Source organism: Siphateles boraxobius, unplaced genomic scaffold (genome assembly GCF_051911475.1).
Source record: "Siphateles boraxobius isolate OS27281-9 unplaced genomic scaffold, OSU_SipBor_1 130, whole genome shotgun sequence".
Taxonomy (NCBI): domain Eukaryota; kingdom Metazoa; phylum Chordata; class Actinopteri; order Cypriniformes; family Leuciscidae; genus Siphateles; species Siphateles boraxobius.
Genome location: NW_027508734.1, coordinates 21,781,014 through 21,803,836, shown reverse-complemented (window position 1 = coordinate 21,803,836; position 22,823 = coordinate 21,781,014). Strand labels below are relative to the sequence as shown.

Below are 22,823 nucleotides of genomic sequence, written 5' to 3'. Positions count from 1 at the left end.
TTCTGTTTGCTTTTAAATTTTGCACTGAAACATTTTTATTTTGGCTGCTTGTTCAAATTGCTTCATTAAAATTTGCTTAAGCAACGCAATTGCTATACATTTTGTCCAAACTTAATTTGATTGCGTTCAATCTGCTTAAATATATGTACAATTTAAATTAACTTAATCCGTTTGTGTTGGATTACATGAATGATTTGTGCTGCATTAACCTGAAACTGGGCGGTGCTTGTTAGTTTCCAGCATGCTTTGCATATAGCTGAATTAAGAGAGAATAAATGTTGAAATTAAGTGTTATTTTATGTGTTTTTGAGAAAATGAGAAAAGGGGAAGACTTGATAATGTGTAATTGACCCTTCGCTAAGCCCCGCCCTCCCTAGTTACTGTTGCTACGCCTGTCAAGCTTTCGTGTCTGGCACGTCTATTACAGTGTGTATGCACCGGTGTCAGACATTCCCAATGAGATAATTAGTAATTTTTGGCGAACATGTGAAATATCTGAGAGAGCAAGACAAAGGGGACTGCAGTATGCATTCGAGCGATATATCCACGAAATAATATGCAACCGATTAGCGAATAATTTCATTCAAATTGAAGCTAAAGCCTATAGTCCCAGCGCAAGCAGCCGCCGCCTCATACGCTGACCATTCAAATGGGAAACACACAGCTATTTTCGTGCACAGCAGGGTAAGTGAAATGTGAAAATAATCTAATAATTATATATCAAACAGTTTATCCATACATTTTGTGGAATAACACTAACACCGGGTGAGCCGCGATCAGATTGGGTTAAAGTTACTCAGTCAGGGGTAACGTTAGTAGGCCGTCGATTAACGAAATGCTGGAATATATTTTAAAGTATGTCAGTGAGCCTCCGTCTTGTCTTTAATCGTCTTATTTTACGTTAAAATATATGCATTATGAACAAAGAACAGTCATTATTTCCAACTTCCAAGCAATATGTGTTTTTGTTAATCCTGTGGACATGTAGTTGTGAATGTGGTCTCCCACACTGCTGATCCACGCACATCATTTCTCCTATTGGCTTTTAGATTTTCGGGAAGGAAAAAAATTCCACTCCCCCGTCCAAACTTTTAGGATACCGGGTATCAGATTAGCACAATCCATACGCACAACGCTTCGGCATGTTTCACTCGCTTGAAAGCTTGCCAGACCTCCCGCGCCTAGTTACGGTTGCTAAGACACGATTGGCCAGTTGTGGTTTTCGGGCGTGGCTTAGCGAAGGGTCAATTGTGTTTAATGTTCAATTACATTGGAATTATATGTACCATTTAAATTAATGGTTCTAAAAATTAATGGTTCTAGCAAGTGTGCTAACATTGTAGAGAAGAGTGGAGCATTTGGTTAGTCTGTGGACTGATTCAAATAAGTTAAACTCCTGTGGCTGAATCCAACACACTTTTTTATTCAGTTCAGTTTTAAATAAACGTAAGCACAACTAAACTTAACCAGTTTAAGTTACAGGGAAGCAATTCCATTGATTTGGTTTGGCTTTACTATTTCACATAAATCCTTTCTCATTCAGTTGTGTTGTCACAACACAAGGAGCTTACATGGATTCAAAAAAATCCATTCATGTTAATAAAAAATAATTTGCTTGTGTGGAACCAAGTTAGTTTAAAGAATTTTTTTTTTGTAAGCAAACTGCATAGGGTCTAGAGCTTGCTCTGTTTGCCTCACACTCTCCATCTTCACATGTTTTTTAAAAGATTTCATTACAAGAGAAGTGAGGGCAACTGGCCTGGGATCATTTAAAATCTTGGGACTATTATTTTTAGGGACCGGTGTAATAACAGCCTGCTTCCACAGGTTAGGTACATATAGGTATAAAGACATATTCAAAATTTCATAGGCGATAGAACTTAATTGTCCTGCACAATATTTCAGTAGTTTGCCATAAATATTGTCTCGACCAGGACTCTAATTTAACTTCAGCGAAAGAAAATATTTTCGAACTGCTCTCTGATCCAGGACGCGATTATGATTATCTTTAAATTTACATCTCAATTCCTCAGCTTCATCCTTAAAATCAAACTGATCAAATAAAAATTATTAAGAGCATTGGCAAGTTCACTATTTGAACTGAAACCATCCATGACAATATTAGCTCTATTCACACTTTGCTGTATACCTGCTATAGTTTTCATACCGAACCAAGCTGAAGCAAGATTCTTCTCAGCCAGTTTACTTATTTGTTTAACCTTTAGAATTTCCACTTTAACCTCCTTTTTTGCTGCTTCTCTATCTAATGTCCCTCCTTGATTGTAAGACAGCTTCTTCTTCTGTAACTGCTTTAGACATTCAAGGTTTATTATTAGGGTAAACCTTAATCTTTTTGGTAGTAATAATCATGCTCTCAATAAAACTAACATAGGAGCAGACTACATCAGTGAGTTCATCAGTGTCCTTACAAGAGTTTTTAAACCTCTCCCAATCGGTGCAGTCAAAGCAGCCCTGAAGACAAGCCATAGATTCTTCAGACCAGATTTTAACTTCTTTGGTCTGAGTTTTTTCTCTCCTAAGGACAGATTTATATGTAGGAAGAAGCTGTACACAATTGTGGTCGGCAGAACCTAAGGCAGGCAAGGGTACTGATTTATATGCTCCCTATACTGCATATAAGTTCTTCTAAGCTATCTGGTATGCCAAGGAGTAAAATCTGATCAGGAATATTATTTATAAAGCAATCTTTAGTGGTAGAAGTTATAGTTCTACCATATTTGTAACCGAGAGTTTGTTTTGCCACCTTGGCGAAATGGAGCATACACAAGACTAGATAATGATCTGAGATGTCATCGCTCTGCTGCAGAATTTCAATGCAGTCAACATCGATTCCATGTGACAATATTAGATCTAAAGTATGATTACAACAATGAGTGGGTCCTGACACTTATGGTCTAATTCCAGTAAAGTTTAGAATGCCAATCCCAATGCATCTTTTTTATTATCTACATATTAAAATCACCAACAATTAAGACTTTGTCTGCAGCCAGTACTAATTCCGATAGAAAACCAGCACATTTCCTTACACCAGATAACGTTACATAAAGCACCATCACAAAAGAATTACACATGAAACTGGAAGTAATACTGGAAATATTATAAAATATAAATTACAGCAACACCTCCCCCTTTGCCTTTCAGACGAGGCTCATGTTTATAACCGTAATCTTGGGGGGTGGGCTCATTTAAAGTAATGTAATCGTCTGGTTTTTGGCCAGCCAGGTTTCTGTCAAACACAGCACATCTAGGTTATAATCTGTGATCATATCATTTACAAAAAGTGCTTTGGTAGAAAGCGATTAACAATCGGCAAACCAAGCTTTTATCATTTGCTCATCTGTGTTGTGTCTGTTTTTTATTTGTTTAACATCAATTAAATTTTTAAATGGGTTTGGGAGTTTTGTTGTGTTTCCTAGTTCGGGGAACAGAAACAGTCTCTATATGATGATATCTAGGTGAAAGAGTATCTATGTGTTGGGATTTCTTCTGTGACGCTAGGTGGCTAGCAGACGGACAGTTTTGCCAGTCTGTCTGCTTCCTCACCTGGGCCCCAGTCAGTGAAGTTTCAAGTCTATGGTAGCTGGTGTCTCTATTTTATCATTCTGTACAATAGAATTGCCAATAATTAGGGCACTTTTTCAACATGATTCTTATTGGTTGCATCAATGAATGCGGAAAACATGTTTGTTGTTTTAATCGGAATGGACAGCGGTGTTTTGTGTCTTGACTATGCCATTTCACAGTTACCAAGTTGCTCTGTTGCGGGTAAACCAACAACTGGAACCAAATAATGTACAATGTCTCACTAGGCTAGTCGCATTCAAAGCATTATCTAGAGACCTTGCATTCTTACTATCCTCGATTTAATTTTGGATGCGTGTCTCTCTAATTCTAAAATCCTAACTGTTTCCTTGCATTTATCACATGTGAAACCCTCATCGCTGACAGAGATGGCTACGCTAAATGTGTCAGGAAGTGCAGGTGACAATAACAGGAGAAGATGCCATGACTGTGTTTGTTGATTGATTCCGACTTATATCTATAGTCATCACCTATTTGCAGTTCAATATTTTCCTTTATATATCTTATGATTCTGTTCTGCATGACCAGTGAAACTCTGCTTTTTCCCTTCTGAGAGAACTAGAGTGAAGTTGGATGAGCCACAGTATTTCGACCTTGCAATCCCATGGTAACTTCCATGCTGCGGTAAATTGTTTCCTCATCATAGCACTCTCTCTTGTCATATCCTCAAAGATGGAGAGTTTGCAATCCTCCCACTCATTTCCCATAAACTGAAGCAAGTACCCCTTTATTCTTCCAATCTGTATAGTGTAGAAATTGTACCAGCATGACACATGGATGTTGTTGATTGTTATTAGGTTTAGGTTTTTTTTTTAACATACAGGCACATTTTGCAGCCTTTCCCTTTACCCTATTTAAAGGGTTAGGTTTGTCATAATTTACTCACCCTTATGTAATTCCTGTATATAATAGTAAATATGACTGACCATGAATTCTACTGTGGAACAGAAAATGTGATGAATGTTTCACCTGTTGTTGTTGTCCATTCAATGAAACCCACTGTGGTCCAAAATATCATTGGTCTCTTATACTGACTTTCATTGTATGGATTGAATAATGTATAATAAATAAGTACATTGTATGGAGAATTATTATTATTTATTTATTTTATTTTTTTTGGCAGAATTTTGACTAAATTTGCAAAGGAATATGCAATTGCACTTGCATACAAAAGCACTTGGCTTCTTTTGAGAAAAATCTTTTCAGTTCTTTCCCCCTTTATTATTAGGAAGTAGTTAATTAATTTTTAATTCTCACCAATAAGTTGGAGGTAAATATGTTATTCTAATTCTGTCTATATGAAAGCAACTTGTCAGATCCTGGACAGAAATAATGGACATACTTTTTTTTTTAAAGGAGGGGTTATGTTTGTTTGTGTAACTAATGATTCATTAACAAAAAGGACAAATATGACAAAAATATGTGACTAGGTATTGCAAATAAGTATGTCTTACAAATATGGACTTACACTCCATGCCAAAGGTTGAAATGTTGGAGGTAGCATGTGGTGGCAAGTGGTAAATGTGGAGAAAAGTGCATGTAGAGAGACATTTGAGATATATTTGAGTTGTGATCATCTGTCATTTGGATGTTTAAAACAACCAGACATCAAATAACATTATTTTATTTAGCTTGGTTTATTTTTATTTTTTTTATTCTTGTAAATGACTTTGGAAAAAGGACAAAGTGACTAAATAAATTATGAATGAGGATTATTCTTTCAATGAAAAGAACATTTACATCTTATTCTTTAAGCTATTTTTATATAGCTTTATAGTACTTTTTATACATTTCCACTTTTAACCCTAGCCCTAAAAGAAAACATTTTGTGGGGGAAAAACATTTTATTTTAACAAATTTGTCTCCAAAGTAAAGATAAATAACCCCACAAGCAACAGGAATATTACAGATCATAATGTCTTCAAGGCTGACTACAAATAATTAAAGCCTAATTGCTGAAAATATGTGACAATTTTAAAGAAATGTCATCTGTTACCAGGCACCGATCAGTCTCTCTTGTTCAATGGTTTTGTGTTTTATTCTCAGTGTGAATGAACTTAACATGTAAAAATTTACAAAAATATAAAATAACTAACATAATATAAAAAGTATTCAAGGTGAAATCCAGTCAATTTGTAATCGTGAAAGAATTACAAATTATAAGTGAGAAATAACCTCATTTGTAAACTGTTTCTGTGTGGGTGATTCATCTTTGTGATTTATAACTTATTTTATATATAATTTGATTTTACATGTTACATGTATGTTGTTTCTGTGGTCATGTTTTCATGTTTCTGTGGTCATCTCTCTCTCTAATTCTGCCATGCTGCTGAGTAATAGCTGGCACTGTACCCATACTGACACAAATGCACCCACACAGACATGTTGCCATCTGAATTTAAATGGTTTGTTGCACTGGGCTATCAATCAGACCATCTGTCCCTGTCCTCCCAGCCTTCATTAGTGGTTGTGCGGTGCATATGTCACACATCCAGCTGGCACAAATGCATGTTCACACACAGCTCCACCTTTGTCCACCTCGTGCAGTGCTTAGTTCTCAGCCAATAGCTGGCAGGAGTGCCAACCAGAATTGCTCCATGTGAGTGTGAACTGAACCCTGATTTAGTGTTTACAAAGTGTGTGCGAACTGCTGCAATCCATTATCAAACAGGATGTTGTATCTATTCTTTTTGTTGTTATCATCAGCATATCTGTTCAGATATGGGGTGTTTGGGTGTGTTGTTTTCCCATTTGATCATGGCTAAAAAAATGCCAAACTGCTGTAAACAGTTATTTTAAGCGTAAACTTTTAGTTTTGTGACAAATCAATATAATTGTGGCTTAATATTTATTATTATAAATATATATATATTTTTAAAATCAAAGGGTAAAAAACATTTTGAATACCAATTAGTTAATAAGTAATGCTGTATCAGTAGCCAATAAGCTTGATGCTCAACTCTCAAATACTTGGTCAGCATTTGCTTCAGCAGTTTGCAGCGTGCTTTCAGTAACCCTCCACCTTCCCCAGCTCCACATGTATAGATCTGCTTTGCTACATATGTATGCTATTGTACAGCAGCAGCATGTCTTACTTGTCCCATACTTGCTCTTGTAAGACTGCAGAAACTGGAAGAGAGCGTTACTCTCTGAGAGAACAAAGGAAATCAACATTTGAACTCACTCTTGAGAAATTGCATCCCCGAGTCAATCACCTCACCTCCCCATGTTGTCCCTCTCTCTCATGCTGAGAGATCACCTGAAATTCACCCAAGAATCTATATAGTTTAATGTGAATAATTATCATACAGTATTAAACGTTTACACATGTATTACACATCATTTGAAATGTCTCGGTGCGACTGGTACAAAGGTCTCATTCCCAAAGAAGTAAACCAAAAGGTAATAAGGTATTTAAGAGTTTAGAGACAATTCGCGCACCGAGGATGGTGAGTTTTTCCAGGCAAATGGTCTCCTGCTCTCAGAAGATGTAAACTCAATTCGAATTCCCATTGTTAGCAAATGGTTCCATGTAAATCAACTTCTGCCCCCAGTTAGTCTGGGACAGTGATTAATGTAAATTCCCACTGTGAACTCATGTTTACATTTGAAAAGAGGTTTCTGCCTTGGTCTGTCTATATAATGAAATGCTACGAGAGGCTCGGTGCGATTCTGTAACCCAGACTAGCCCGTCATACAAAGTATAAGCAAAACACTTCGCATCATGTATTTTATAATGTCAAGGTATTGCATCTTCTCTCTTTATTCCAGAGCATTTGATGTTTGTATCTATTATATTTGAACTGATTATGCAATTGGCATGATACATTTACCTGACATAATAAATTGTAAACATTTGATTTTATTCTAATCGACTTTGACATTGTTTTCAGTAAAGAGTTAAAAAGTATAGTCAAACATTCGCTCACATTGAATGATGCACAGATATCATTAAAACCTTTTTCATTTATGGAGTCAGATGAAATAAAGAGTTAATACATATGAGAAAATGTATTTCATTTAATCAAATTACTTTTCCACGCGGAAAGGCAGTAGGTAAGACAGTAACGTGCAGAGACCTTCACCCGCTGATCGGAAAACCTCCATTGGGCCGATTGAGCCGGGCTTACACTCTGCAGAAGCGCCAGCAATAATCAACAGCAGCAGCAATATCAACAATGTTCAAATAGTTCTTGAAAACTGGTGACTCCAGTAAGAGAGTAAGGACTCAGAGAGTTGCATCCACAAAATTGAAATAAGCTGGGTACATGGATACAGGTCACAACTGTGAAAAATTGGGTTTATTTAAATGTATAATGTGTGTGGTCTGAAACAGAAGAACATTTTGCAAATTAAAATATTGTAATCCCTTCTGTTAAATTGTTACATATTAAACATTTCTCACACTGAATATAAACAATCATCCATTGTCTATATAATAATTGTGGATTTGTCAGTAAATTTTAGTGTAGTAGAGTTTAACTAGAGGCTAACAGATTAACATTTTACCTTAATATAACAAAAATGCATAATAGCACGTCTGTAAATCTAGCATGTTAGCTTCATGAGACATATTTACAAAAACCGTCAACTTGTGTAAATACTAGGGATGCACCAATCCGATATCGGTGTCGGCTCCGATACTGCCATTCTTGGCGAGATCGGGTATCGGTCAAGAAGAACCACTGAGCGGCAGTGGCTCAGTGGTTCATGTAGGTTGTCTACAAACCGAAAGGTTGGTGGTTCGATCCCCGGTTCCACCTGACCAAGTGTCGAGGTGTACATGAGCAAGACACCTAAGCCCAGCTGCTCCCGACGAGCTGAATGGTGCCTTGCATGGGTGACGCCGTCGGTGTGTGAATGGGTGAATGTGTGGCAATATGAAAAGCGCTTTGGTGGTCATTGGGTCTGTTAAAGCGCTATATAAATGCAGACCATTTACCATTATTAGAAAACTGGAAACTTTAAAAATTATAACATAGGGCTTTAAAGAACCAATATATAGGCCCTCATATTTTATTATGGTAAACAACAATGAAACATGAGTTTGCCATTTAACATTTTATTTGCACTTTGTACCAAATAATGCAAGCATTGGACAACAAATCTCGTTAAAAAAAATCAACAACAAAAAACGGTCGTGCTTTAGATTTTAAAATCAGCTGCTTGCGTTAGGATTTGTCCGATGTCTTACTTTAATACAGTGAATTGTCATAATTTGTGTAAAATCCTGTGTTTGTTCTGATCTACCGATCTTGATGGAAATTTGAAGAAGCCAAGTGAATCACTAAGCGTTCGTTTTTAAACAATAACTTAAAGTAAAATAACTTAAAGTTAAAGTACAATAAAACATTAGCTAATATATCTGTACTAAAATTACCATGGTAAACCAATAATAAGATATGATTAAAGTTAGCATTTAATATTTCTTTAATACGGCCAAATCATTCACAAAAACGTACATAAAGGAATGCGCATGCTCAGACCTGAATCGTATACAACCAATGAGATTGTTGAATTATAAACCAATTAAATTGGGGGTGGGCGGAACGACACGTGTCACCCCGCCCAAATGTGTCACCCCGCCCCATCCTCCATACTGCACTCTGGGGTACTACTTTAAAGGGATAGACTTTCCTATAAGAATCATTGTTCTAAAAATATTTCTTATGTAGTTAAAAATCAATTTGACATGCAAAATGTCATGACGTTGAGAGTGTTCTGCTGCATATCACACTGATGATGCAGTAATTTTTATAAATGCAATGTGCTGTATTTTGTTGAGTCACATCACATGCGTTTCATGCCTTTGGCAGTGCAATCTATAGTTTCACTGGATAGACCACAGTTCAGACAAAATGTCCTGTACTACCCCTGAGCACTGCCTCCACAGCAACACATGCAGAGGTGATAATTTACTTGTGTCTATTGTGAAAGATGAGGTTGGTGTTGTGTAACTGAGCAGTTTGCACTGTGTATAATAAATGGTCAGGTGTTCGCAGGGAGATGCTCTCATAGATGAATGCGAATGTTGTAGCAATTATTGGAGCCAGAATGACTAGAACATTCTTTTTTTTCTTTTTGTTTGCTCTGTCAATCCTTTACCAGTTCTAGTCTTAGTATGGCTAAATGAAGCTGCTGAAAAGACCAGCTTTTATGATAGATTGATACCAGGCATGCATATTCACATAATGACTAAATATCATCTGATTATCAACATAGGTTTGACAGAATAACACAACGGATCATGGTTTAGCTGGTTAGGTATACTGTACCATGGTGCAGCGTCATTCTCCATCGACCACCTTTAAAAATAGCTGTGTGTTTTGATAAAATAAACCAATTTACTAGTAAAATATAAATCTCAGATATTTAGTTATTTCATGATTATCTCACATATTTATGAAAAAAATTCTCGAATTAAGTGCTTATAAGCAAAGATCAGCAGTTGTAATGAGTTTGGAGCAAATGTTTTATAACTTTTAAATTCCACAATCCTCATGTATTCATTTTTTAAAAAAGTGTATAATGAGGATATAGAATTTGTAATTATTTTTGGTATATTAGTCTAGCTTAGATTATAGCATACATTTCTATGCTAGTCCAGATTTATGGTATAGTGTTGATTTGAAGTGTTGTAGATCAATCTGCTTGATCTTTCTGGTTTAGAGACTGCTAAATACGGAAACCAGAATCCAAAACATGTTGTATGATCTCTTTTCAGTGGAGTGTTTTATGTTTTTGGTTGTTTGCTTTGTAAGATGCTATGGGCTACTACATAACTAGTGTCTCATTGGTTAAATACTGTCTCTTCTATCTTCCATCTCTGTTTATCGCTCTCTTCATTTGCAAAGGCAGAGTAACATTGATGATTTGATTGGATCTCTTCCATGCCACGAGAATCCCCACCCGATTGATCTTAGAGCGAGTCCACAGCAGCAGAGGTACATAGGGGTGAGAAATACAAAAAAACCCCACAAAAATTGCCATTTCACAAACTCAGCAGGGTCTCAAGCTGCTGTGCTTTTGCACGCGCAAAGTAGAGGGAGCAGTACAAAATGGACAGTAGTTCATGTGTTTTGACACATTGCAAGCATGCGCTCAGAAGGATTTGTTCTTTCTGTATGTGCTTCATGCCAAACTCTGCATATGAGTGAGAAGTTGGGAGGTATAGTCGTCAAGGATTTCAGAAACCTTAGGAGGTCAAAAATATTCTCTGAGAAATTGCCATAAATGCCCTTAATTAGATTTAATTAGAGATTGGATAGATGACAGCAAGAGGACAGAAGCGATCCCTCAATCTCTGTGTATCTGTTAATGGCAGTGGTGAAAGTAGGCCAGTGTTTCTGTTATTATGACCCACAGATCTCTCATGCCTTTGATGCAGGGCAGCTCACTGTGGGCAGCATTTCATGTTGTTTTTTGTCAGATCTGCACACAGACACACGCATTTGTTCTCTCACTTACTAATAAGGTCTCATTTGGAATGGCGCTGGCCTTTTTGGAGCCAGAGACTTAGTGGCCTTATTTTCACCTATAAACAGATGTAGGCGATTGCACTCGGGGACCCTGCAGCTCTGGTTGTGCTGAACTTATTACGCGTCTCTCTCCGTCAGTCTGTGTTATTTCTGCCTCAGAAGTCACTCTCTCACATATTTGTCTGCGCACTCTGGCTTTCAGCCATTCAACATGTAATATAGTGTTTTCTCTTTTTGTGTGCTAGCTGTGTGAGCTGCTCTTGCTTGCTAGCTTGTCCCAGTAACACACACGCATACACATCTAGGGATGCCGGAGGGTCAGCTTCCACTTTAATTTAGGAAATAATTCCATTTCCCATTAGCGTAATTAATTGGGAGCTTACTGCAGCACGAAAATGTAGAGGACCAATGTGTGCTCAACTTGTGGTCATTGTGTGTTTGTTTGTGTGTGTGTGTGTGTGTACAGAGAGAGCTGACATATTGTTATGGATGGCTGATTAGCATAGTCGTTATAAAATTATTGCCTCATGCTTGGCATGACTGACAACGTGAATAACTGTTCTCCAGGTTCCTTTGGGTGTAAAGCAAATGATGTTTTCCAGATTACTGTACGCTGATACAAGATCTGTTTTCATTGTTTGGTGAAAGTAAATGTAATTTATTAATAAAATATTGAGACAAATATGCTGTTGAAGAGTGATGGTCTTTCTCTGGTCATTATTTCAGAGAAATAATTTATTATTTAAACTAACAATATGTTGTCTCGTTTTAAAATTAAATATTCAGCTTCTTTTGTCATTTGTACTGTAGTCTACTAAACCAAAATAAATTATTAAAATATAATGTGGAAAATATTTACTTATGTTCATGATGTAACGTTTCGTCTAACCACTGGTAGAGTAATGTTAGGTATATGTACAGTGTACACCCGAAGAGATATTTTCATTCAGTTTAATTTAATTCACTTTTTTTCACCAGCCTATGTTTGTGCTGGCTTACTTTCTGAAGTAGTTTGTTTTTCTTTTTTTATTGATACATTAGGGGGAAGAAATTTGAAGAACTTTTCATTCTAAAAATACTTAATTCTTTAATTTAATTTTGTTTTGAGTCAAATCATTCTAAAAGATCCAAAAATTGCCTTTGAATAATGAAAAAAAGTGAATTCAATCGATTCACTGTTAACAACCATTTTTACTGATCATTTCGTTTAGGTTAGTTTCTTTGTCTCTTTATTTTCTTCATTTGATTTATTTGTTTTTTTTTTCATTTATCCCCCAGAACTCCCAACCTAGGGTTGTATCATCAGCTCTGTCTCTATTTCTCTCCTCCTCTCGCTCACTAATTAGAGAAGCCTGTGTCCGTGGAGCTGAGCTGTGGTGCTGGTCCGGTCCATGTGGTTCTGGAGCCTGATCACCCTCTGCTGCTGGACTGCCATCTGGGGGCCAGTGAGCCCCCCCTCAACGTGACCTGGCTGCGGGATGGAGCGGTGCTCACTGAGAGCCAGACCATCCGGCCTTTGCCCAACGGATCCCTGCTTATCTCGCCATCCTCCACGGATGGCCAGGCTCCAGTGGGTGTGGAGGGTGGATACAGCTGTCTTAGTACCAGTTCGACAGGAGCCCTGACCAGCCGGGCTCTCACCCTGCATCTCGCCAGTGAGTATGAACACTTTTTACTCTGATTTATCTCCAACTCACAGCAGCTGTGAGTCAAAGAGAGCTCAAAGAGCCAGATCATTTCAAACTTTAGAAAGTTTGATAGCCAATGTTTAGGTTTTCGGTTGTATTTAAATCTGCATCATCCGTAAACCATCACATTCCAATTACTGTGTACACATATCTGATAAACATCATCATCTTGTGCTTTGCACCTGTATGTAAGGAAATAACTGTCTATATCAGCAGGTATCAATAGTCTATATTCGTCATTCAAAAATAGGAAACCGAAACTAGGACTGCAGATATACAAACCATAAACAAAGCAGCGTTTTGCTTACCATTTTGAATATTAATCATGCTGATCGCTTTCCTCATTCAAGATTGCTCATGTTGTGATGAAAATATTAGCTTATTGAAATGATAAGATGATGTAAAATTAGAACAGCCTTCAGTCTGTGCCGTCTTGACTTCTTTGCTCGCTTTCATCACTTTCTCTCTTATTCTCGTGCACCCCCTTGTTCGCTAAACTGAACAGCCAATCAGAGCAATCTCTCACCGACAGCTCCCACCAACTAGAGACAACGTGTGGAAAAAAGTAGCACGACGGACGCTCACTGATGGCCTGACGTTGTCGGACCATCGGCTTGGTGTGTCACGGCCCTTAAAAAGAGCAAATACATTGAAAACATTTTGAAAAGTATTATATTATATTATATTATATTATATTATATTATATTATATTATATTATATTATATTATATTATATTATATTATATTATATTAACTCCTAGATGCATACCATTGTCTCTCTCTCTCTCTGCCACATTCCACTTGGTGGTTGTCTTTGCTCGGCTGGAGCTGAGTGTTGTTCTCACCTGGTTAGCACAAGGACTCAATTGTGTTTACTGAAAAGCCTGAGGAGGGGAAAAGAGATCAGACTTCAGCCCCTTTATCTCTTTTCTTTCTTACTTTTTGTGTTTAAGGCAGCCCACTAGACGATAAAGACCATTTCCTTTAGTCATCATGTGTTACATTGGCCATGACTCTGTCGTCCTTCATTATTTCTGTTCATTCAATTTTGCTTTATTACTTTTATGTAGATGGTAATGATGCCTGGCATCTCTGCTGTAGAACCTGATGGACATTGTGGTTTTGGTGTAAGAGAGAGTGTGTCATGTTAGTCTAACATGAAAATTAGAAACCAAGGATAAAGATACACAAATTGACATATTGATTTTTTTTAAATTAAAAAGGACAACAAACAGAAGTTCCTGAATTTTTATTATTGTTATTTTTCCTTTTATTTTCTTGTTTTTTTTCCTTCTTTGTTGTGGAACCAATTGTGGTGGGAAACTGGATATGGATATTAGAGACTGAATATGAGTTATACATAAACATATTGACATTATTATTCATCATAAAAGGACAAACGTCATTCCTGAATTTATCTCATTTTATATAAAATAATGCCGTCTTTTAACTCACTCGCACTAATGCAAGCAAAACAAGTAAGAAATACTAAAGATAGATAGATAGATAGATAGATAGATAGATAGATAGATAGATAGATAGATAGATAGATAGATAGACAGACATTTCTTAAATCTTTACTGTAAATCTTTGTCACTGTATATTGAGATGAGACAGGAACATAGAGATATGGAAACTGGACAGTACTGGGACTGGAGACAGTCCAAACAGAGAGACCATATCGTTGAGAAATCAGTGCAATGAAGGTCTCCACGAGGTATATGGTTTTGTAATCAGTACAGTACATGGTTTTGTAATTTACCCCGATTATTTGTCATCTCACTTACAGTTAACATGATAATTATCTTACTCACTTCGTGAGCTTAGAATTATATGGTTCTATCTCCACTTTTGGTCGAAATTGAGTTTTTGACAATCTTATCCATTAGGTGTTTTATTAATGCCTGTGTGGTGTTATTTTTGTAAAAAAAATATTTTGTTAGTAGGTTATTAATAAAATAAAAAGGTTCCATCTCACAAAACAGCAGGGATTTAAAAACTTTGATGCTCAATATCTCAGAACTACCCTAAACGGAGATAGAACTGTATAATTTTAAGCTCACGACTTGGTAGTGACAGTGGCTGAATTAAGGGGTCCTCATTTAAATAGTTGTCTCCATATAATACTTTTTTGTGGTTATGAAATGCCATTTTCTCTCAGTGGCTGAATATTTCTCATTATTTTTGAATAGCTTTGTTAAGTTCAGATGCTCACACCTACACATAACCATGCTACTGGTGTGTGCTCCAGTAAATAATCCATGTTTTTTTGTAAAGTGTGTTTGCTTTAGACCGCATGCTGTGTACAAGTCAAAAATATCTAGTGTTAATGTTTAACGGGTCTCAGCCAAGCAGGCTGCACTGCCTGCGGAGTTGTTTTGAACGCCACTATGCTTCATGTGTGAGCTTGTTTAGGAACTTTAAGATTTTAACTGTTTTTATACAACAATTTTTTTCTGGTTCTCGAATCTGATTGGCTTAGAGCCTTTTCTCTAACCATTTCATCGTTTGTATCATTCCGCCTTTACTCTAGTCTACATAATACAACAAGCTTCAATGAAGCGACTCAACGTTCACAGCCGTGCTGATGCAGCCACATCGCATTGCTACTCGTGTGATATTGCTCATGTATATAGATTAATTCTCCCCTGGGTGACCATAAATCACCTTAAAACTACAATATGCATTTTTTTTCACCTCTAGGGGTCACTAACCTCTTACAATAACAAAGGCATAGGTTGATGACGCATAAGCGGAATTTTGGAACTTGTCGTAATGCTTAAGGATCTAATAATGTTTATGGATGAGTGAATACATAGATGTTTTTAACATGACCGTGGTATGAAGCAAGTCACGATTGCTAATGAGAGACAGATATCAGCACTACACACGAGTACCGTGGATATAAAGGAATAAGGACATTTCATTCAACCGAACTACCTGCAAGTGCTAAATTAATACTCATACAGGTCAGTTTATTAGACGAATGAAACTTGTGAGGTAACGCAGCGCTGTTTCACTTGGTCTACACCATCACACTAAACTGCATTTGAGTGAGTTGAAAGTTATAATGTTATTCTATGTATTAGGTTGTCTGTATGAGACTAGCAGTAAGCTAGATCAACATTAGAATAACATACTGATCATATTCTTACATTTCATCATGTTGAGCTATATAACATTGATTAGTTTTATGTAGATTTTCTCACCTGTCTAATAAAGTTCATGCAAGATTGGCGTCTCTGTTAAGTCGAAGTTAGTCGCGGACATGGAGCTCTCGGCATCTCGAAAACATATTGTAGCTTTAAAGGGGTCATATAATGCATTTTTGTACAAGTTAATATGAATCTTTAGAGTCTAAATGAAAACTTTGTAATATACTTTTATTAAAAATGATCATTAGTATTGTAAGAACAAAAAAATTTTACCTGGTCAAAAACAGCTCTGTTTTCAGCACGCTGTTTCAGTGAGCCTGAAAATCTGATGATTTTGGCATACAGCTCATGAAAACCCAAAATTCCTATCTGAAAAAATTAGCATATTTCATCCGACCAATAAAATAAGTTTTTTTAATACAAAAAAGTCAACCTTCAAATAATTATGTTCAGTTATGCACTCAATACTTGGTCGGGAATCCCTTTGCAGAAATGACTGCTTCAATGCGGCGTGGCATGGAGGCAATCAGCCTGTGGCACTGCTGAGGTGTTATGGAGGCCCAGGATGCTTCGATAGCGGCCTTAAGCTCATCCAGAGTGTTGGGTCTTGCGTCTCTCAACTTTCTCTTCACAATATCCCACAGATTCTCTATGGGGTTCAGGTCAGGAGAGTTGGCAGGCCAATTGAGCACAGTAATACCATGGTCAGTAAACCATTTACCAGTGGTTTTGGCACTGTGAGCAGGTGCCAGGTCGTGCTGAAAAATGAAATCTTCATCTCCATAAAGCTTTTCAGCAGATGGAAGCATGAAGTGCTCCAAAATCTCCTGATAGCTAGCTGCATTGACCCTGCCCTTGATAAAACACAGTGGACCAACACCAGCAGCTGACATGGCACCCCAGACCATCACTGACTGTGGGTACTTGACACTGGACTTCAGGCATTTTGGCATTTCCTTCTCCCCAGTCTTCTTCCAGACTCTGGCACCTTGATTTCCGACAAGCAAAATTTGCTTTCATCCGAAAAAAGTACTTTGGACCACTGAGCAACAGTCCAGTGCTGCTTCTCTGTAGCCCAGGTCAGGCGCTTCTGCCGCTGTTTCTGGTTCAAAAGTGGCTTGACCTGGGGAATGCGGCAACTGTAGCCCATTTCCTGCACACGCCTGTGCACGGTGGCTCTGGATGTTTCTACTCCAGACTCCACTGCTTCCGCAGGTCCCCCAAGGTCTGGAATTGGTCCTTCTCCACAATCTTCCTCAGGGTCTGGTCACCTCTTCTCGTTGTGCAGCGTTTTTTGCCACACTTTTTCCTTCCCACAGACTTCCCACTGAGGTGCCTTGATACAGCACTCTGGGAACAGCCTATTTGTTCAGAAATTTCTTTCTGTGTCTTACCCTCTTGCTTGAGGGTGTCAATGATGGCCTTCTGGACAGCAGTCAGGTCGGCAGTCTTACCCATGATTGCGGTTTTGAGTAATCAAACAGGCTGGGAGTTTTTAAAAGCCTCATGAATCTTTTGCAGGTGTTTAGAGTTAATTAGTTGATTCAGATGATTATGTTAATAGCTCGTTTAGAGACCCTTTTCATGATATGCTAATTTTTTGAGATAGGAATTTTGGGTTTTCATGAGCTGTATGCCAAAATCATCAGTATTAAAACAATAAAAGACCTGAAAATTTTCAGTTTGGAGCAATGCATCTAAAATATATGAAAGTTTAATTTTTATCATTGCATTATGGAAAATAATGAACTTTATCACAATATGCTAATTTTTTGAGAAGGACCTGTGTATAAGACCCCATTCTCGCCATAAAACCAGATTTAATCTCCTTCAGCAAGTCTCCACTTCGCTGTCCTCAGGATTAGAAGCCTTCGCCTCCATCAAAAAGCCATTCAGCGGAACAAGGACATGCAAAGCAATCTGAGGATGCCGGCTCCTGTTTCAACTCAATGCCTCCTTCAGCCCGCTGTTCTGCTGTGCCATCCGGCACTCTATATCCTTTAACAAGCAATAAGAGTGTTCGCCGCTGTGACTCTCTTATCTGAAAGAGCAGATTTCAGGTGTTGTTCCAAAAGCCTCAGGTCAACTGCGCCTTGTGCAGAGGCCCGCTCTTTGGAGATCGCCACATCCTCTCTGCTTTCTGTCTAGGCCGCAACCACGCGGAAGCTGCACTCTCCAAGGATGGCTGCCAATAGTGCGATGAGATAACGCTCTCTATACTGCGTGCTCGACTGGCCAGTTTCGCCACCGACGACCCCGCATCCACTCCTTTCCCTTTGCTCGAGCCGCGCAAAAAGAAGCACCGCGCACAAAGGATGCCAGAGCGGACGATTACCAGCGAGCAATCGCTTGCCCCGTCCCCGCATGCCTCGCTCTCTCCCAGAGAAACCCCCTCGCCAGCCCTGTCCATACAGGCGGACCAACACCCTCTCAGCGAGTGGCCGGTCTCATCTCTTTCGGGGAATCAGACAAGGAGGACGACAACGATGACAGCCTTTCTCTCGCTGCATCCGAACACAAGGAATTAACGTAATCCGTGACGGACCCCGCCCCCTCAACACAAGCTAGCACGAGTAATGTGAGATCCAGCATCGACGCAGAGCTTCTCCGCGTGCTGACTAAGGCCGTTGAAGACCTAGGGCGAAGACCAGAGCCCATGCGTAGCAGGTTGGACGAATGGTTCCTGCAGTGGCGCTGACAGGTACACGACAAGCTAACGAAGTCGTGGAAAATGCCACATTCAGCACATCTAAAGCCTTCATTTTCCTCAGCGCTCTCGACCGTCGACAGCGCTGTGGAAAAAGGTTACAAAGCTATACCTCCAATCAAGGAAACAGAAAGGTGCCCGCCCACCACCAAGGGATGGAAAGCTAAAGCGACTCACCCGTCCAAGCCTTACCACATCACTTCAGCTCTCGCCGGCCGTGCATACACCTCCGCTGGCCAAGCTGTTTCGGCGCTTCACACCATGGCTGTCCTCCAAGTTTTCCAGGCTAAACTTCTCCGCTCAATGGACGAGTCTGGACCTGAACATCTCTGGTTAAATTTAACAGAGATGAAGGATGCGGATAGGGCAGCTTTTCTTGACTCCCCTATTTCCACCACTTGTGTGTTCGGGCCAGCAGTCAAGGGTTTCGCGGAACGTTACACCAATGTGTCACTTCCTCCCTAAACGCTCCAGCTCTGCTTCAGGCCTCCACAAAATGGCGCTGCCCCGTCAGCCTTTAAAGCCAATGCTGCCGGTCTCCCAGCCTAGCCCAGCAACTGAGGTACGTCAATGCTCTCGTTCAGCAAAACGTCAGCAGTTCCCAGAGCGATGGGGACCCGAGGCAGGGAGGAAAAGAGAGTGTTTTCTGCTGTGGCCGGACCAACATCCAAGAATGTTCAGGATGCTGACGACCAAACAAATCCTTGCGCAAATTCGCCCGGGGGATTGGTTTTTCTCAGTAGATCTGAAAGATGCTCTTTTCACATTCAGATAAAGCCCCATCACAGGCCATTCTTGAGATTCGCTTTCGAGGGGCAGACTCATCAGTACACAGTCCTACCATTCTGTCTATCTTTAGCACCCTGTACATTTACAAAGTGCATGGATACAGCTCTCGCCCCCCTGAGACAACGGGGGATGTGAGTGTTGAACTACCTCGACGATTGGCTGGTTATGGCACAATCGCGAACGCAGTTAATAACTCACAGATCCTGGCTCCTCAGCCATCTGGAATGCCTAGGGCTCAGGATCAATACTACCAAAAGCGCACCTTCTCCCAGCCAGAACATTTACTTCCTGGGAACAGTCATAAACTCTATACAAATGAAAGCGCAGCTCTCAGCAGAGCACGCGCTCACTATTCAGCGCCTAGCGGCATCATTCAGAGCAGGCGCGTGCGTGCCTCTGAAGAGATTTCAGAGGATGTTAGGTCTCATGGCCTCAGCATCATCAGTTCTCCAGCTGGGTCTACTGTACATATGTCCTCTTCAGCGCTGGCTAAAACCCTGTGTACCAGCTCACGCGTGGCCACTAACGCATCAAAGTGAACCATGGCTGTGTCAGAGCCTTGGCTCCTCGGGAAAGCAAACGGCTGTTACCAAACCGGCGTGAGTATACGAGTGATTTCAAAGAGGAAAGTTATCTCTAACCTAGGTTGGGGGCCCTTTACGAGGGCAGGCCCATCTCCAGCCTATGGTCAAGCCCGGAGAGGAGCCTACTAGGGCTGCAACTACTATTATTTTAATAATCGATTAATCTGTCGATTATTTTTTCGATGAATCGGATAAAAACACAAAAAAAGCATTAATTTCCAACCCAAAAACAGAACTGACAGTGCATATTCAGTGCAAAAAAAATGGACTAACACAAAAAACATACACATGTATGCTTTACAACTGCCAAATATATAGACTTTTTAAAAATAAAGTGCACAAAAAGATGTATATTTTTGTTTAAAGGGACCTGAGCTGGCAGAACAATAAATAATTTATAAAAAATAAAGAAAAATACAAATCAGAAGACTTAACAGGATTTGTTTAAACGTCAGAACTTGTTCTCTACACTACACGCACACACTCACAAACTCTCACACTCACAGATGCACACACTCACAAACTTGTGTTTTGTTTTGTTTTTTTGTCAAAGATGTTATAATCTTTAACAAAATGTTTAACATTATTTGAAAAGCAAATGCACACAAAAGACAAGTCTTGCGCATGGATAATAGGTAATAATATTAGCAATAATTATAATTATAACAGAAGATAATATATCTAGTCTATCCTAATATTAAATATAAATACAATATAAAATAATATAGAAAAAACAAATACAATGGATTGACCACCTCCTTTGGTGTGTAAGGTATTTTGCAGCTCATCCTTTCCAAGCATATAGTGAAGTTTCTCTTAGTCATTTAGAGTAAAGATTGAAAAATTCAGTGCTGCAAATTGTGGATTTTTTTTTTCCCTTGTAGTGTTACTTGGGATAGACAAGAAAGTGTTTTCATCTTCTGTCTATCTGATTCAAATCACAGTCTGCTAATTCAGTGGTAAGAATTTAATTGTTGTTTTTATTTACTTTGTTGTCCATTTATTGAACTTCCATGCCTCTTATATAGTAATTATATATTACTATGTAGTATGTACCAATTTACTAATGCTCAGACACACTCGGTCTCTTTTGCCCGCGCAGACACACTCGATCTCTTTCGCGCACTGTTACTCGCGCGCAGACACTCGGTCTCTCTCGCTCGTTCTCGGACACACTCGGTCTCTCTCGCACTCGCTCATGGAGTTCGCTTCGCTTTTGTCTAGCCCGGCGCCTTATAGATTTTCTCTGCTCCGCGCTCAACTCAACTTTTTTTAAATTTATACTCAAACATCTCTGTGAATTATTGATTGGCGTAATAATCGCGCAACACAACAAATCGATAATGAAATTCGTTGGCAACTCTTTTAATAATCGAATTTTATTGATTTTATTGATTTGTTGTTGCAGCCCTAGAGCCTACATTTAAATTGTCTGGAGATGAGAGTGGTCGCTGCAAGCTTTTCTCCCATATCTAAAGGGATACCACGTCTTGGTCCGGACGGACATCATGTCGGTGGTCTCCTATATAAATCGCCAGGGTGGACTCGGGTCCAAAAACCTGCACACCATGGCCAAAAGCCTTTTAATATGCGCTCAGCACAACCTGCGCTCGCTGAGGGCGGCGCACGTGCCAGGCACACTGAACAAGAGTGCAAGAATGGTTCAGCTGATATGGAGCATCTTCAGCGAGGCAGAGGTTGACCTCTTCGCCTCAGAATACAACGCTCATTGCCAAACATTTTTCTCCAAGGACAGAGATGTGCTTGCCCACGATTGGCCGAGCCGCCCGCTGTATGCATTGCCTCCGATCTCGAAGCTTCCTCAGGTCATAGAACGGATCAGGGAGAGCAAGTGTACAGTGCTCTTGATAGCCCCTCTCTGGAAGAACCAACTATGGTTCCCCGAGTTGACTCAGCTGCTAGAAACAGCAGCATGGCCAATTCCGCTGACGAGAGACCTCCTCTCAAAGGCGAACGGAAGGATCTGGCATCCCCGTCCCGACTTGTGGGCCCTCCATGTATGGCCCCTAAACGGGTACCCAGGGACCTTTCAGAAAGGGTGTTGAAAACTGAAAAGATTACTGAAGCTAGAGCGCCCTCGACCAGGTGTCTTTATGCTCTCAAATGGTCAGTGTTCTCCGGCTGGTGCACAGCTCGGAACCTGGACCCCTACTCATGCAGAGTGCCGAAGGTGCTCTCCTTTTTAAGAGCTTTTGGACACTGGGCGTTCCCCGTCCACGCTCAAAGTGTATGTAGTGGCCATAGCAGAATTTCACGCTCATGTGGCTGGCCAATCACTGGGAAGGAGTGACCTGGTCATCCGCTTCCTCAAAGGGGCCAGAAGGTTAAACTCACCTCGACCCCCCTCAGTGCCTGTCTGGGACCTCTCCATCGTCCTGGAGGCCATTAAAGGAGCCCCATTTAAGCCCCTTCAGCACGCTGACCTGAAGTCTCTTTCACTCAAAACTGCTCTCTTGCTGGCGCTAGCGTCAGTCAAGTGAGTAGGTGATTTGCAAGCGCCTCGGGCCCAACGACTCCAGAGTCGTCCTTAAGCCAAGGCATGGGTATGTTCCTAAAGTGCTCTCCACTCTGTTTAGAGCACAGGTAATTTCACTGCCAGCTCTTCCCTCGTCAGAGGATGAAAGAGATGCGAATATACTCTGCCCTGTCTGGGCTCTCAGAGTCTATTTAGATCGTTCTGCCCCGTTCAAGCAGTCAGAACAGCTCTTCCCATGTTTTGGCGGCCGCTCCAAAGGGCTTGCGGTCATAAAACAGAGATTATCATGCTGGATAGTGGACTCTATCTCACTGGCTGATGA

At 39.7% G+C, this 22,823-nt stretch overlaps 1 protein-coding gene across 1 annotated transcript in view; it reads left to right on the top strand.

The window, feature by feature from the left end:
* Positions 1 to 22,823, top strand: part of igdcc4 (immunoglobulin superfamily, DCC subclass, member 4) — a 106,817-nt gene that overhangs the window by 26,737 nt on the left and 57,257 nt on the right. The window contains exon 2 of the mRNA XM_077228663.1: positions 12,428 to 12,736. Within this exon, the coding sequence (XP_077084778.1) occupies positions 12,428 to 12,736 (309 nt within the window). The remainder of the gene's footprint in view (positions 1 to 12,427; positions 12,737 to 22,823) is intronic.